Source organism: Chinchilla lanigera, unplaced genomic scaffold (genome assembly GCF_000276665.1).
Source record: "Chinchilla lanigera isolate Chin_1 unplaced genomic scaffold, ChiLan1.0 scaffold00011, whole genome shotgun sequence".
NCBI lineage: Eukaryota > Metazoa > Chordata > Mammalia > Rodentia > Chinchillidae > Chinchilla > Chinchilla lanigera.
In genome coordinates this window covers 18,157,700-18,172,914 of record NW_004955412.1, presented here as the reverse complement: position 1 = coordinate 18,172,914, position 15,215 = coordinate 18,157,700, and the positions used below count along the sequence as shown (strand labels likewise).

General features: G+C 58.6%; 3 protein-coding genes across 3 annotated transcripts; 2 read left to right on the top strand and 1 right to left on the bottom strand.

Moving 5' to 3' along the window:
- Positions 1-616: 616 nt before the first annotated feature.
- On the top strand, positions 617-2,584 carry Apoa1 (apolipoprotein A-I). The gene is made up of 4 exons (XM_005378193.2): positions 617-872; positions 1,071-1,132; positions 1,296-1,449; positions 1,911-2,584. Exons 2-4 carry the CDS (start codon positions 1,090-1,092, stop codon positions 2,506-2,508), a joined length of 795 nt encoding a protein of 264 aa, XP_005378250.1. The 5' UTR covers positions 617-872; positions 1,071-1,089; the 3' UTR covers positions 2,509-2,584.
- Positions 2,585-4,899: 2,315 nt separating this feature from the next.
- Apoc3 (apolipoprotein C-III) lies at positions 4,900-7,248 on the bottom strand. Its single transcript, XM_005378187.2, has 4 exons — positions 7,146-7,248; positions 6,639-6,706; positions 6,376-6,499; positions 4,900-5,403 (listed from the first exon to the last, which is right to left on the bottom strand). The coding sequence occupies exons 2-4, from the start codon at positions 6,691-6,693 to the stop codon at positions 5,277-5,279; spliced, it is 306 nt and encodes a 101-aa protein (XP_005378244.1). The 5' UTR covers positions 6,694-6,706; positions 7,146-7,248; the 3' UTR covers positions 4,900-5,276.
- A 5,030-nt stretch (positions 7,249-12,278) lies between these two features.
- On the top strand, positions 12,279-14,820 carry Apoa4 (apolipoprotein A-IV). The gene is made up of 3 exons (XM_005378188.2): positions 12,279-12,364; positions 12,676-12,802; positions 13,560-14,820. The coding sequence occupies exons 1-3, from the start codon at positions 12,316-12,318 to the stop codon at positions 14,653-14,655; spliced, it is 1,272 nt and encodes a 423-aa protein (XP_005378245.1). The 5' UTR covers positions 12,279-12,315; the 3' UTR covers positions 14,656-14,820.
- Positions 14,821-15,215: the final 395 nt, after the last annotated feature.

The following is a 15,215-nucleotide window of genomic DNA, read 5'->3' as shown; positions in this document are numbered from 1 at the left end:
TGACCGTGTGTGATATGACGCACACACACACAATGAGAAGGCATAAGTCTTCAACGTGAGAGAATAAACGCTGTGCTTTACCCCTGAGATTATGCCTTTTTGGCTGCTGGACATCTTTCTGAAGCCAAGGTCACAGTAGATGGTGAGGTCATCCTTGAGGCGAGGCGGGGATAACATCTTTACAGGACAAAATTAAAAGCTGGCCACTCCGTGTCGGTCTCTAGCATTTGTTTTGAAATGAGTGTCTGTGATTTCAGTTTGGGGGTCCGAGCCTCTGGCCTGTCTTCTCCCCAGGCAGCTCCCTGGCACCCCAGTTCTCTTGGACTTAAGGCTTGGGAGGCCTGTGGAGGGCAGACAGAGGCGTGCCGCACCTTGGGGACCACAGGAGGCCGGTGTTGGGGGCAGGGGGAGGGGCAGGGCCCTGAGACCTGTAAACAGTCAATCTCCCTGGAATGCAAGAAGTCGGCCGGGAGGAGATCTGTGGCGGAGTCCCAGGTCCCTTTCCTCCTCTCCTGCCCCCACGAGGAACAATGGCATGTGCTCCCACAGGGAAGGGGGGTGGGTGCAGCCGCCCTGACTGACCAGGGATCCTCAAACCTGCAACCACTTCTTTCCTGCCCCTTCCTAAACCCTTGACCCCTGCCTTGTAGCCCCCGCAGTTTCCTGTTTGCCCATTCTATTTGCCCGGCCCAGGGACAGAGCTGATCCTTGAACTCTCAGTTCCACATCGCCAGAACCAGTGAGCAGTGACAGGGCTCATCTGGGCTTATCAGCCTTCCAGCCCAGCCCCTGCCTGGAGACATAAATAGGCCGGGAGGGCTGGATGCTCGCTGAGAGACTAGCTCAGGGACTTTTCTAGGAGCTCCAGGGAGGTAAGTGTGCTCCCTGCCCCAGGCTGCCCTGGCTCTCCAGCTCCAGGAAACTGATGCTTGGCTCTGCCCAGCCAGGGATCTGCGTTCCTGGGACCCTGCCCCACTCTAGGTCCGTCCTCCTCCCTGGCTGGAGTGTGGGGGAGCACAAAGCTCCTCATGCTAGAGGCGCCCCTTTAGCCAAGCCCTCTTCTCCTCCAGGTCACCCACGCCCTGCAGGATGAAAGCTGTGGTGCTGGCCGTGGCTGTGCTCTTCCTGACTGGTAGGTGCCCCCAGCCCAGGGAGCCAAACACCAGGGGCCTTCTCCATAGGCCCTGGTGGCCCATCCTGCTGGGCACAGGGAGCAGAGCTTCCCGCTTGCCCCTCTCCTAGTCCCAGATCCCAGCAGAGAGCTGGCCTGACCTGGGTCTCCTCTCCCTCCCCAGGGAGCCAGGCTCGGCACTTCTGGCAGCGAGATGAACCCCAGACCCCATGGGATCGCGTGAAGGATTTTGCTACTGTGTATGTGGATGCCATCAAAGAGAGCGGCAGAGACTACGTGGCCCAGCTGGAAACCTCTGTCTTGGGGAAACACCTAAAGTAAGGACCTAAGCTGGGCCCGGGGCAGGGGAAGGGCCCGGGGCAGGGGAAGGGCCAGGAGGCAGAAAGTTGGCTGGACTGGCCAAATCCGCTCCTGCTACTGAATGTGCTGGGACTATAGCGGGTATGGATGGCGATTCAGAGAAACGGTCCTCAGGCAGGTTCACAGGCCCTGCAGAAATCAGCAACCCCAGCACCAGCAAGCAAGCCCCTTCAGAAAGACGCGAATGTCTTTCAAGGGTGGGCACCAACTCCAGCTCTGGGTCCATCTAGCGCTTCTCTGTGCCCAGGGCATCTGTACAATGGGACAAAGGGTGGGAATGTTGGGTTCAAGTGTGCGTGGGGAAGGCCAGGAACCCAGCTGCTGCACACACAGCACAGGTGATGCCCGGGCTGGCAGATCCCAGGCAGACCGGGGTGCCTGGCAGGCTGCCCCTCAGCCACCTTCTCTCTCCCTCCAGCCTGAAGCTCTTGGACAATTGGGACACCTTGAGCACCACCTTCAGTAAGCTGCGTGCAGATCTTGGGCCGGTGACTCAGGAGTTCTGGGACAACCTGGAAAAAGACACAGAGTGGCTGAGGCAGGAGATGAACAAGGATCTGCAGGAGGTGAAGCAGAAGGTGCAGCCCTACCTGGACAACTTCCACAAGAAGATGCAGGAGGAGATGGAGCGTTATCGCGAGAAAGTGGGGCCCCTGGGCACCGAACTGCGCGAAGGCGCTCGCCAGAAGCTGCAGGAACTTCAGGAGAAGCTGACCCCGCTGGGCGAGGACCTCCGCGACCGCGCGCGCGAGCACGTGGACACGCTGCGCACGCAGCTGGCGCCCTACAGCGACGACATGCGCCAGCGCCTGACCCAGCGGCTCGAGGCGCTCAGGGATAGCACCACCTTCGCTGATTACCAGGCCAAGGCCAGTGAGCACCTGAAAACGTTCAGCGAGAAGGCCAAGCCCGCGCTGGAGGACCTTCGCCAGGGCCTGCTACCCGTGCTGGAGAGCCTGAAGGCCAGCATCCTGAGCTCCATCGACCAGGCCACCAAGCAGCTCACCGCCCAATGAGGTGCTCTCGGCTGCCGCTGCCTCCTCCCCTTCCCAGCTTTCACTTTCTTAGAATAAACATTTCCAGAGTGGGAAACAGCTTCTTTCTTTTGCGGGAAATGGAAGCAGGGTGTGGGGTGCCGGAGGGGACAACCAAGGGATCGGGTGGGAGACTGGCGTCGCAGCACAGCCTTCCTGTCTGGACTCAGCAATGGTGAGCCAGGCTCAGCCTCTGCAGGGCCTTGTCCATGCTGGAGGCCCTGCAGGGCGCCCCGCTGGTTAACAGCAGGGAGCAGACCCCCTGTCCCAACGTGGCTCGGATAGAAAGGACGTAACAGGGTCAGGCAGAGTGACAAGTCACCCAGCACTAAGTGCCCTGCAGGGGCGCGAAGCCTAACGGCTGGAACCTGTCTCTGCTGGGCTAAGTGGTGCCCTGTCCCAGAGGTGGTCCCCTGTGGGCCTGGGCAGTGAGTTGTACACCTGGGCATAAGACAGGAGCTTCTTCCAGCTTCCGGGCTCTAAGCCAGATGCAGTGAGCCTCAAGGAGCCGCTAGAGCTTGAAGGATTTGGGCGGGCACAAATGGCGCTTGGCCCTGCATCCTTTATGAATTTGAAATCTTAGATACTTCCCTTTCCTTTTTCGCAAGAGCAGAGCCCCTTTCCTGCTCCCCCCACTGCTAAGCAGGCACAGCTTTGGGGGCCAGCCCTGAGCCCATGTAGGTCCAGGCGCTGCCACCCATCTTCTGCCAGCTCGGGCCTGAGTCAGAAACACAAACACTGCCTCTGGCAGGTATTTAGTACATTTTCACTTCCCAGATGCCTTTATAGCCATCATCTCAGTGCATCTTCCTGAAATCTGAGTTGATTATCATTAGATCGAGGTCGCCAAGGTGAAGCAGAACTTGGAGCTGTGCAGTCACTGCTGAGTGAAAGACAAGATGGTCTGGGTTGCTTATTTGAGACCCACCTGCCCATGGACATTTTTTTTTTTTTGAGACAGGGTCTCGCTGTGTAGTTCAGGCTGGCCTTGAGTTCTCTATAGAGCCCATGCTGACTTCAGACTTGTAGTTATCTTCCTGCCTCAGCCTCCCAAGTGCCAGGGTTATAGGCAGGTGTCCCCATGCCCAGCCTATGATTATTATTTTTAAATGTATGGCCAGGCACTCAAATTCATATGGGTGTGCACATACACACACATTTTCACACAGACATCCCTCCTGGGAGCTGTGTCTTCTCCCCATGCTCACCTACGTGTCCCCGTGTGCGTGCATGTGTCCTTCCCAGAGCCGGGAAGTACCTTTTCTACCCTCCCCACCCCAGCAGGGCCTTTCTCCCATGGTGCCGGCCTCGGGATGCTCTGTCCCTTCCCCATCTCCAGGGTGTCTTAGTGACCCTTTGAATAAAGGAGTGGGTGTTTTAGTTTCTAGTCATCCAGAGCTATGCTTGCTGTTAAGTCAGATTTGGGTGGGGACGTTTCCCAGGTGTGGGCGCTGAGACCCCTGGCTCTAGTGGGCAGGAAGAGAAACCAAGTGGATTACTGAAGAGGAAGTGGCCCAGGTAGGGCTGGTTGCACCAGTGCCACCAAGAGCTGGAAGAGGACCCCAGCGGTGGGCGGAGGACTCGCAGAGACATTCTTTTCTGTATCAGCTGAGCAGAATGTGGGCAGCTGAGCTGGGCTTGAGGGCTCAAGCTCTGCCTGCCGTTTGGTGGCTCTGCGACACTGAGCAAGTGCCCTCGCCCTTCTAAACCTCAGCCAGGTCATCTGAGAGTGGGAGGTCCACTCTGCGCTCCCGAGGTGAGTCTCTGTGGGAGGTGGGGACACAGAGAACAAGCCCTGCTGGGAGACTGTGTGTTCCTTCTCCGTTCCCAGGATGCTGGGTCCCATTCCTGTCCTGTTCCTGAGAAGCCAGTCAGGTCAGCCGTCACCGACAATCCCTGTCCGTGATCAGGCATCTGGTGCAGCTGCTTTTAAACACTGCCACTGCATTCTCTCTACAGCCCTACAGTGGAGGGGGTGGGCTCATTGTTATTGTTATAATTGGTTTCTTGAGGAAGTGCAGGCTGGCCTTAAATTCACTGTGTAGCCCAGGGTGATCTCAAACTTGTGATCCTCCTGCCTCAGCCTCCCAAGTGCTGGGATTACAGGCGTGCAGCATCACACCTGACTTCAGGGGCATCATTGTGCCCATCTGATAGATCAGAAACTGAAGCTGACCTGAAGTGGTGGAGCCAAGACCAGAGCCTCGTTGAATCTTACCCCTCCATCCCACCCACTTCTGCCGGCTGTGCTTATGAGGCCCCCCGTGGCCTGGGGAATGTGAGTCAGTGGTTCAATGTTGGTGAACAAACACGGTCTCAGCTCTGATGCCATAGCAGGGCCAACCCAGCATGGAACACACACTCAAGTCATGCTGTGCAGCACTTGACAGTTTATCAGTTTCATCAAAGCTGTCCTTCCATGTGAGCTTTCACACCAGCTTGTCAAGGCAAGCAGGGCAAAAAGGTTCTTCCTACCCTACAGATGAAGAAATTCGGGCTCGGAGACCACACGCCCAGGCCCAGCTCTTCCCAGGCCCACTCATACATGGCACATGAGGGATGCCCGCTCATGGCAGCTTCTCATCCAGCTTTATTGGGAGGCAGCATGGTTGGAGGTGGCCAGGTCTGGGGAGGGCTGGGAAGGCACCGAGAGCCCTGTCCCTTTCAAGCAAACTCAGGGGGCGGCCCGGGAGGCCACAGGACCCAGGAGCTGGCAGGGTGGGTGGACAGGCACTTGGAACCTGGAGAGCTCAGATGCCCTCGGGGGCCGGGGTTGGTTTGGCCTTCTCAGAGGTGGTGTCCCAGAACCCGGACCACTTGTCCGCGAAGGAGCTCCAGTAGTCTTTCAGGGAGTTTAAGCCGTCACTCACCCAGCCCCTGGCGGGGAATCGGAAAGAGTCAGTGATAGAGGTGGCTGTGCCAGTTCGTCCTAGCTCTTGGTCTCCCCGGTCTTACCCACCAGTCTTACCCAGCAATGCCCCTGAGTCCTCACAAGCAGCTGCCACCGCAGGTGGAAGAAATGCAGAGGTGGTGAAGGGAACCAGCACAGTCTAACCCCGTATTTCTCCAGGTTGGGTCAGATCTTTGCCCCAGCCCCACTCCCACCGTCCCTGGGCCCAAGGCACAAAACGGCGGCTGGGAGATGTGCGTGGTCAGGGCTGCCTTGCCTTCAGGGCAGTTGCTGTCCCCTGGTGCTGTGCACCCTGGGGGGCCTGAGTGGTGGGGCAGAGTGGTAGGGAAGCCAGCTCCCTCCCATTTGAAAAATGACAGGGGAATTGACTAGCTACATAATCTGGGCAGGTCCCCTAACTCCTCTGAGCCCCAACTTTCTTTTCTGCAAAGTGGGGAAAATAATACCGACTCCACAGCCCGTCCTGAGGACTGGCAGCATTTGCCAAGGCCTCTGCCACATGAAGGCCGGCTGAAGCCAGCCAGGGAGCAGGGAGAGCTAAGAACTCTTGGGCAGGACAGGCCGGGAAAGCCTGGACAGACTTCTGCCTGCACCAACCTCAGGGCCTGCCACAGAGTGAAACACAGCCCTCCCTCTGCCCCAGGCCGAGGCTGATGACCCTCTAGCCCTACCAGAAGAAGAACATGGCAGTGAGGGCTAAGGTGGGCTGCCTTACAGCGGTGCGGGGAGGAAGGAGGGCAGCGGGGGAGGGGACCCCACCTCTGTCTTCTCTCCCTTGGCCCCCGGCCCGCGGTGAGGGAGCAGCGAGGCTCAGGGAGGCGCAGGCCTGGGCTGGGCTGGGAGAGTCACACTCTAGTCACCGAAGCTCCTGCCCGGGGAGGGCAGGGAACAGAGGAAGCTGGCACAGAGGCCCAGGAGGAGAGGCCCAGTGGGCGTACCTGGCGTTCTGGGCCATCTGAGAGCCCTGCACTCTGCTCAGTGCGTCCTGGGCAGTCTTGGAGGCGTGCTGCATGTAGCCCTGCATGTAGCCCAGGAGGGAGGCCTCCTCGGTCTCCTCAGCTCCTGCCGGGAAAACAGGGCTGAGCAGGGGTGGCTCAGCCCAGAGGGCCCTTTGGCTCCCACCTGGCCACCGCTCACAGGGCACAGGAGCCCCAAACCACTTCCCACATTGCCCCCAGCCTGGTCCCCAGAAAGCGCTTACGGGCAGAGGCCAGGAGTGCCAGGAGGGTCACAGCGAGCAGCACCCGGAGCTGCATGGCACCTCTGTTCCTGCAGGGAAGAGCTCTGTGAAGGCTCCCCACATCCCCCGTCTCCGAGCCCTCAGGGTGGGTCAGCAGGAGAAAGGGCGAAGAGGCCGTCAGCAGGGGCTGCCAGGTAGGGGTGCACAGAGACGGCCCCCCCCAGACTGGGAATGAAGCCTCAGCTTCCTGCCTGGGCTAGGACTGAGGGTCAGAGGCTTCTCCCAGAGAGAGGAGAGAGGTGCAGTGTGGGGGCCAGTTCCAGTCCAGCCTGGACACCACCCTGTATGGGGCTTCGGGCAATTGACCTCCCCTTCCTGGGCCTCTGTTTCCCCAGGGCAGTCGGCGACGGGGGACACTCGTGCCACCCGTGGCTTCCTGGTCGCCTGTAAGCTGTCTTCTAGGCCTGCTGGCTGGGCACAGGGAGCCTTCCGTGGCCACCCCCTACCTCCCCGCCCCGAGGGCATTACCTGGAGTAGCTGCTTCTGGGGATGAACTGAGTAGGCAGGCAACAGGGTTCCGACCTGTTTTATATTGTCCCCGAGGCCAGACAGCAGGCTTGGAGGGACCAGTGAGCGGGGCAAAGGTCACCTGCTGACAGTGGAGAGCAGGGCCTGAGGCAGGGAGACCAGCTGCACCTGCTGCCAAGGCGGCAGGGATCCCTGGGGCTGTGCCCGCTGCTTTCCTCCCTCCCATGCCACAGCCACACAGTCAGCTCCTGGGGCAGGTCTAGGGAGACCCCACTCCTTCCCACAGACTGACTCCCCAGGAAGGCTGGTGAGAAGGGAGAGGGTTTGGGGGATGAGCCAGGGGCCTCAGAGCCACATCAGCCCTCCACATGTGAGAGTCGGGCGCGTGCTACCCTGCCAAGCCCCGCGCTAGCCTCTTCCTCAGACCTGAGAGCCACTCAGAGGGCGGGTGGCGTATCTGGAGGGCAGCAAAGAAGAGCAGGGGGCAGGGCCTGTGGCTGGGGAGGTACGCGGCCCCCCAGCACCTCTTCCTCGGGGCTTCTATCACACTGTGTTCCCAGCAGCTGAGCCAGGGCAGGGGTTGGCTGGGGGAAGGGCAAAGGGCGCTCTGAGCCCAAGGTCTCCGTCCACCCCTCCTCCTGTGCCCCTTACCTTGTCCTCTGGACCCGCTGATAACATCCCCAGGGCAGGAGACATGTTCCTGGCTGGGACCTCCCCCACCCAGGTGGTCGGGAGAGGCCTCTCCCCTGGGCTCTGGCCACATGGTATCTGGAAGAAGCCAGGGGTGGGGAGACCAGAGGCCGGGACACAGGGGCACAGAGGAGGACTGGGGGGCAGGCACTGCCCTGGTTTCTTGGGGCTAAGATGTTCCTGGAGCTCCCACTGAGAGCCACCGCGAGGATGACTGTGTCGGAGACCTTCCCTTCTGGGAGCTGGGACTTTGGAGCCAGGAAACCCCAGCTTCCAGCGATGCCTTTACCTGTCACTCATGTGACCCATGGCCGGAGATCTAATCCCAGAGACTCAATTTTCTGCTTTGTAAAATGGGAATCCAATACTGACTTTCCAGAGTTGCGGAGACAAGTGAAGGAAATCCTGCAAAGAGCTGGTCCGTGGGGGGCTTCACCAATCTCCCTTCCAAGCGCAGTGTCCTTCCCCAGACAGTCCAGTTTAAGGCAGGAGGAGCCAGCCGCATAGAAATAGGGCTTTTGGCAGACAGCGGTCCTTCCAGGAAGAGGAAGTTAACCCAACAGCGTGAAGCCAGAGTCCCAAGAAAGTGGCCTGGCCCTACCCTCAGCGCTCTTTATTTATAGCTGAAACCTGAAATTTCTCTATTGGGGATTCACTCCTTTGCTGAAGACTTTGTTTTCTGTTAAAATGCAAGTAGTCAGTGGCCGGGCGTGGTGGGGCACACCTGTAATCCCAGCACTTGGGAGGCCCAGGCAGGAGGATTGTTGCAAGTTCAAGACCAGCCTGGGCTACAAAGTAAGCTCAAGGCCGGCCTGAACTGCATGGTGATACCCTGTCTCAAAAAGACAAACATATAGACATAAATAAATAAATAAATAATAAAATACAAGTAGCTAGAACCCTGTGGATTAAACATTAACTCCATTTTATAGGTAAGAAATCTGAGACTCAAATAGGGAGAGACCTACCCACATGCACAGAGCTGGAAATTGTAGGGCAGAAATCAGGTCTTTAAACACCCAGGCTATGGACACCCAGACAGACTGGAGAAGGTGAGACCTCCCCCAGAGACGGAAGAGCCACTCACACCACAGAGCAAATCCAGTCTAGCTCACTTTCTGAGAACAGATGTGGGGATGAGTGGAGAGGAAGGAAGGGGGCTAAGAATCCTGGGAAATTTGCACACTGGGGTGTGCAGAGGGGTCACGGTGGCTACTTCCCTCTTCTGCCTAGCCTGCTTCTCACCCCAGAGGCAAAGGGCACAATGGGGATATTATTAGAGGTGGCACAAGGTGGGCTGGCCAGGTCCCTGTCTACCTGTCCTCCCTCCTGCACAGCACGAGGCCACTGACACCAGGCGGTCGGAAATGTGGGTGGAGAACCTCAGGGGTGGTGCCTGGCTGAATGAACCCTGGTGCGTGCCCACGTAGCTGGTGCGCTGTGTGCGGTGACTCCTGGGATCTGATGTCTTTCAAAGTCCTGTGCCCCTCCCAGCCGGCCAGCCAGGGCTTCAATGGGGCCCTCTCAGGGGCCTGACTAAGCTGCGTCTGTCACCCTCCTGTCTCCCCTGGAAAAATGGGCTCCCCAGATCTGGGAAGGAGCCAGTGGTGGGAAGGGGAAGGAGGGGGCCTGACGGGCTGGGGCTGAGGACATCCTCTCCCTCTGCTTCTGTGTGTGTCCAGGGCAGCTTTGGTTCATGAGTCCCTGGGCCCACGCCCTTACCACCGATTGGGCCTGGTCTCATTCAGCCCTGCCGGCCAGAAGCCCTTCAATCCGCCTTTCTGTGCGGCAAGCTTTTTGTAGGGTCCCACCCAGGTTCTCCCCCATTTACTTCTGCCCCAGAAGGAGGGCTAGCGTGAAGCTGATTTGGGGACATGTGGCTATGTGACACAGGTCTATGCGGCCCCCCCATCCTGTCCCTTGGGTCTGAGCTGTCTGCTCCTAATGCTGGCCTCTGGACTGACCCCAGCCTCACTCCCTTGTGCAGACAGGAGGGGCAGCTGTAGGTCACGTCAGACTATTAGCCTCTTTGCCTCACCAGCCACGAAGCCCGTCTGAGCACAGACAAGGAAACTGAGGCTCAGAGAGGGACATGACTGGCTACATTATACAGACCCTGTGGGCCTGCATTCCAACTCACAGGACCGTGCCCGGCGGGAAGGCAGAGTTTGCCCTTTCCTTTCACAGCACAGGCGCTGTGCTCTTGTCGCTCCCGGGCCAGCACAAATCACTCACAGGTGGGAACGCACAGCACACAGGCCCCGGGGCGAAGGACGGCATTCTTGGCCTCACGCCCTCCCTGTGCTATGTGTGTGGGTGTGTGTGTGCACAGCTATACTGACCCCTTAGCCCTACGGCCGATCTTTGTGCCGCAGACGGTTTTGATGTTTTCACAGTTCTGTGAATCCTGTTCATTCTGGCAGGAGCTCTTAGACACGCTCAGGGGACCCAGACCCTCCCAGTGCAGGGACAATCAATGAGCGGGTGACACAGAGGCACCCCCGGACCTGTCCCATGCTGGCAGCATCTGCAAGTCCAGGAGGTCAGCAGACTGCAGCTGAAATGTCCTTCATGACTCACCCCCACCTTGTCCGGCAGAGGGGGAAAGAGCTGGGCTCTGAGCGCTGAGCTTTGCTCCCAGTCCAGGATGGACTGGGCCTGATTTGGCAGCAGGATGAGGACCGGTGTGTCAGTGTCACATGCAGGTGGGCCTTTCAGGGCGAAATATGGCCAACACTTAATAAGCACCTACTAAGGCACCAGGCACTGTCGTGAGCATTACATGAATCATCTCACTGGCCTGTGAGAGGGAGGCAGGTACTAGGGTTCCTTCCATGGAAGGAACTGGGGCTCAGAGAAGGTACGAGACCCGCCCAGGACTGCAAGGGGGAGCTTAGACACAAACCCAGGGGTTCAGATGCTAGTTTTTGAACTCAGAAAATCCTTAGCTGGCATGGGCTGCTCCTGGAAGGAGTGAACTCCTGGACAGTAGAGGTGACCACGGCGATGTGGGGAGCACCGTGGGGTAGTGGGCACCCAGGGTAAGGGAGGCAGGCGCTAGAGGCCTTTTCACTGTCTCCAACTCACAGGACATTGAGCCACTTCTAGAATATGACAAGAAAAGAAAGAAAAGAAGAAGAAAAGGAAGGAAGAGGAAGAGGAGGCGGCGGGTGGGGGAACAGGGGGAGAAGAAAACAAAGGGGAAAGAACGGGAAGAGGAGGGGGAGGAGAAACGGTAAATCAGACTTCGCACGCTGCCTTCTGCTCCGACGGTTCTTATCGTACAAAGACGTGGCATCCACCTATGTCTAGCATGGCGCTCAGGGCAGCAGCCTGCAGCACAGCAAGTAGTGTTCTCACCGAGTCATGGGGTGTATGGCCAGTGGAGCCCCACGTACCCAGGGGTGACATCGTCTCAGGAGGTGCGGGAAGGCGTGTATGCAGAAGACCCGGCAGCACCGCCACGCTCCATCCCAGGGAGAGGCCAAAGAGAGCCTCAGGTCTGGCCGCTCTGCACAAGCCCGGGGTGCCGCTGGGGTCTCAGCCAGGCCTCAGGCTGCCCCCACCCTGTCACCTGCCTCTAGCCCATCTGGTCACGCTCAGAGAGGGGGAGCCCTCTACTGCACTTCCTGCCTTGGTCCCAGTCAGGAAACACTGCGGTCACTGGTAACAAGCACTAGTGTTCAGTGCTTACTCCGTGCCCGGCACCATACTGCCCGCTTCACAGGCACCAGCTCGCCCTTCTGAGAGGAAACTGAGGCTCAGGACTTTGAAGAGTTAACTACACAAGGCAGCACAGTTTGGCAAGGGAACACCAAGCACATTTACAATTAACCCCTTCCGCACAGGGCGCTGCCCATCCCATCACCTGCCCAGAGGCTGTCATGGTATCTCCTGGGCACAACGCCTTTTGGGCACAACTCCACAGGACTCCGTCTGCGTCCCTACGTGGGCCCGGCCAGCGTCTGCTGCTCTGGGATGCAGTCTGTGTTGGCGGCCCTGTGGGGGTGGGTGCCTGTCTCCCCTCGGCCAGCCAGAGGAAATGTGGACCTTGTTCCCACAGCCTGGCACAGACCCAGAGCAGCCAGCAGGGGCCACAGGGCATCGTCCTTCTGGAGCTCCTCTGGGCCACGTTTCTCCCACAGCTCATGGCTCCCCCTCCTGCCCTCCTGCCCTGGGTGGGGCCCAGCCCAGATCGGCCACTTTCCGCTGCTTCCACAGCCGCAGTCTGCCGTCAGCTTCCACGTAGCCTTAGGGTCAGGAAAGTCCAAGAGGCTTCCCGGGAATGTGTCACCTTCCAGCGTGGAGTCACACTGGGTAGGGAGGTGGAGAGGGCATCTCAGAGGAGCTTTAAATGCCTGGCTGTTCTGGGCTCCAGTCAGTTCGCACAGCAGCACAGGTGAGCCAAGGACCCGTCCTCCGCTGACGCCAGGAAGGACCCAGAGTGCCGAAACTCCTCCAGCCCAGCAAGGAGCCCAGGATGTTCCTGAAGGCTGTGGTGCTGGGCCTGGCCCTGGTGGCTGTCACCAGTGAGTAGAAGCCGTCTTTGGATGGGGTCTGGGGCTGCTGCAGTGAGCAGGCAGGGTGGAGAGGCCGGGCCAAGGCCAATAGGCGCTTCAGGGTAGCCGTCAGCCCTGGGTTGGACACAGGGTCTGTCCAGCTACCACACGGCTGGCAGGAGAGCTGGCACGTACCCAGCCATAGGCAGACAGTCCAGCACTGGTGCTACCAGGCTAAGCCCAGAGACAGAAAGTGGGCTGGGCACCCTCACTGTCGAGCTGGAGCTGAGGGTCCAGGGAAGAGACTGGTGTGCAGGAATTTCTTTCTGTTCACTGCCCAGGTGCCCGGGAAGAGGTCAGTGCTGACCATGTGGCTACTGTGCTATGGGACTACTTCAGCCAGCTGAGCAACAATGCCAAGGAGGCTGTGGAACGTCTGCAGAAGTCAGAAATCACCCAGAAGCTCAAGTAAGGGAGGTGGGGTGGCACAGCCTACAGAGCAGGGCTTCTTAGAGACCGTTCCAAGCATCGGCAAGGGAGAGCAGAGAAGCGGGGCATAGCGCTTAGGATTCTCACTGCCCTGCTGCTGACTGGGGGTCCTGGGCTATCTGTATCCAGATAAAAGCAGGGAGGTTGTGCCAAATAATCTCTACGGCATCTTCCTGCTTTAATGTTCTAGAGTTTGACAAATAGGCACATCGTATCACTGAGGCTCATGAAAGGAAAGGAGAGAGGAAAATGTCACATGGGCCGACTTCTAATATATTCCAGAAGCAGACACCCATGAAATCGGGGGAAGGGAGGTCAAGTATTTGGGAAGCTTCTGGGTACATGCAAGGAAATCAGCGCCTTGTGCTGCTGAGGTCAAAAACACTCTAAGACACAAGGGGCCCACTGCTACAGCACACCCAGGGTGGGGGTTGGGGGCAGGGGGCTCCACGTCCGCTCCCATTCTTCACCGCCAAGGAGGGAAAGTGAATGGCTTGCGGTCCTGACATGGGTGGATAATGACACTCACACTCGGTGGGAGATGCAGAGATAGAAATTGAGTGTAGTAACAGTCTGTTACCATTCCCTCATACCAGGACCCGAGCTAGAGAGGGTCACAAGGGAAAATGATAGGTGAGCTCGGGACCCCTTAGGCAAACACCTGAGCTGTGCACTCGTGTATGAGGTGTGTGTTAACACTGGTATAACCATGGTTGTCTGTGCCCTTCCCCCGCAGCACCCTCTTCCAGGACAAAGTTGGAGATGTGAATACCTACGCCAGTGACCTACAAAAGAAGCTGGTGCCTTTTGCCACAGAGCTGCATGAGCGCCTGACCAAGGACTCAGAGAAGGTCAAGGAGCAGATTCAGAAGGAGGTAGAGGACCTGCGGGCCCGCCTGCTGCCCCACGCCGAGGAGGTGAGCAAGAAGATCGGGGACAATGTGCGAGAGCTGCAGCAGCGCCTGGGGCCCTATGCCCAGGAACTGCACACCCAGGTCAACAAGCAGGCAGAGCAGCTGCGGAGCCAGCTGAACCCCTACGTGCAGCGCATGGAGACCGTGCTGCGGGAGAATGTGGGCAGTCTGCAGGCCTCCCTGACACCCTATGCCGACGAGTTCAAGGCCAAGTTCGACAAGAACGTGCAGGAGCTCAAGGGGCGCCTCCAGCCCCACACTGAGGGTCTCAAGGTTAAGATTGACCAGAGCGTTGAGGAGCTGCGCCGCAGCCTGGCCCCTTATGTGCAGGATGCTCAGGAGAAGCTCAACCACCAGCTCGAGGGCCTGGCCTTCCAGATGAAGAAGAATGCAGAGGAACTCAAGGCCAAGATCTCAGCCAACGCCGACAAGCTGCAGCAGAGGCTCACGCCCATGGTGGAGGACATCCAAAGCAAGCTGAGGGGCAACACCGAGGGGCTGCAGAAGTCTCTGGCACAGCTGAGCAGCCACCTGGACCAGCAGGTGGAGGAGTTCCAGCGCACTGTGCAGCCCTATGGGGAGACCTTCAACACAGCCTTGGTGCAGCAAATAGAGCAGCTCAGACAGAAGCTGGGCCCATACTCGGGGGAAGTGGAAGGCCACTTGAGCTTCCTGGAGAAGGACCTGCGGGACCAGGTCAGCTCCTTCTTCAGCACCCTGGAGAAAGAGAAACAGGACAAGCCCCTGACCCTTGTCCTCCCAGAGCAGGGTGCTCCCGAAGCAGGGCTGCAGCCACCCCAGGAGCAGCCCGAGGAGCAGCCCCAGGAGCAGCCCGAGGAGCAGCCCCAGGAGCAGCCCCAGGAGCAACCCCAGCAGGAGCCCCAGGAGCAGCAAGAGCCCATCCCTTTAGAGAGCTGAGCTGCCCCTGGTGTCCTCGCCCCATCACCATGGACACCTGCCCTGCCCCGCCTCCTGTCTGCCCATCAGTCCCTAAACGCTTCTTGTATGGGCGGGAGGACACATGCCCAGTGGGCAGAAATGCCCCTTCCCCATACTCAATACAGTTGCTGAGAAACTAGCCTATCTGGTTGTCACGGGACTCCTTGCAGAGGGTGGGGGCGCTGATTGACAAAGCTTAGCAGTTTCTGGCAGAACACCTTGTGGGGACACTGAGGCCTGAGCCATGTGACTACAGGAGTGGGGAGGGCCGGTATGTTAAAGAGGGTTTTGGGGAGCGCTCTAAGAGGAGGTGGAAAAGAAAGATGTCACACATCTTCTCTTCAAAATACACATCCCTTTAGTCATTCAGGCAATGGATAGTTACTGAACCCCCACCCCCCATGTGTCAGGTATTGTTCTGGGCACCAGACAATGAGCAAACAGCTTTTGTGAAGCTGAGTTCCTGCCACTGGGTCTCATGCTGAGAGGGACACCTAGAGGTGAGCAGGACACGATCCCTCCCTGCACAGTGAGAAGGC

Excerpts from the sequence above, each read along its gene's own strand:
- Apoa1 (XM_005378193.2), top strand. The coding sequence starts at position 1,090 with ATGAAAGCTGTGGTGCTGGCCGTGGCTGTGCTCTTCCTGACTG. Across the intron at positions 1,133-1,295 it reads GGCTGTGCTCTTCCTGACTG|GGAGCCAGGCTCGGCACTTC; the intron begins GTAGGTGCCCCC and ends CTCCCTCCCCAG. Across the intron at positions 1,450-1,910 it reads GTCTTGGGGAAACACCTAAA|CCTGAAGCTCTTGGACAATT; the intron begins GTAAGGACCTAA and ends CTCTCCCTCCAG.
- Apoc3 (XM_005378187.2), bottom strand. The coding sequence starts at position 6,693 with ATGCAGCTCCGGGTGCTGCTCGCTGTGACCCTCCTGGCACTCCTGGCC. Across the intron at positions 6,500-6,638 it reads GGCACTCCTGGCCTCTGCCC|GAGCTGAGGAGACCGAGGAG; the intron begins GTAAGCGCTTTC and ends TTTTCCCGGCAG. Across the intron at positions 5,404-6,375 it reads CAGATGGCCCAGAACGCCAG|GGGCTGGGTGAGTGACGGCT; the intron begins GTACGCCCACTG and ends ATTCCCCGCCAG.
- Apoa4 (XM_005378188.2), top strand. The coding sequence starts at position 12,316 with ATGTTCCTGAAGGCTGTGGTGCTGGGCCTGGCCCTGGTGGCTGTCACC. Across the intron at positions 12,365-12,675 it reads GGCCCTGGTGGCTGTCACCA|GTGCCCGGGAAGAGGTCAGT; the intron begins GTGAGTAGAAGC and ends TTCACTGCCCAG. Across the intron at positions 12,803-13,559 it reads GAAATCACCCAGAAGCTCAA|CACCCTCTTCCAGGACAAAG; the intron begins GTAAGGGAGGTG and ends CTTCCCCCGCAG.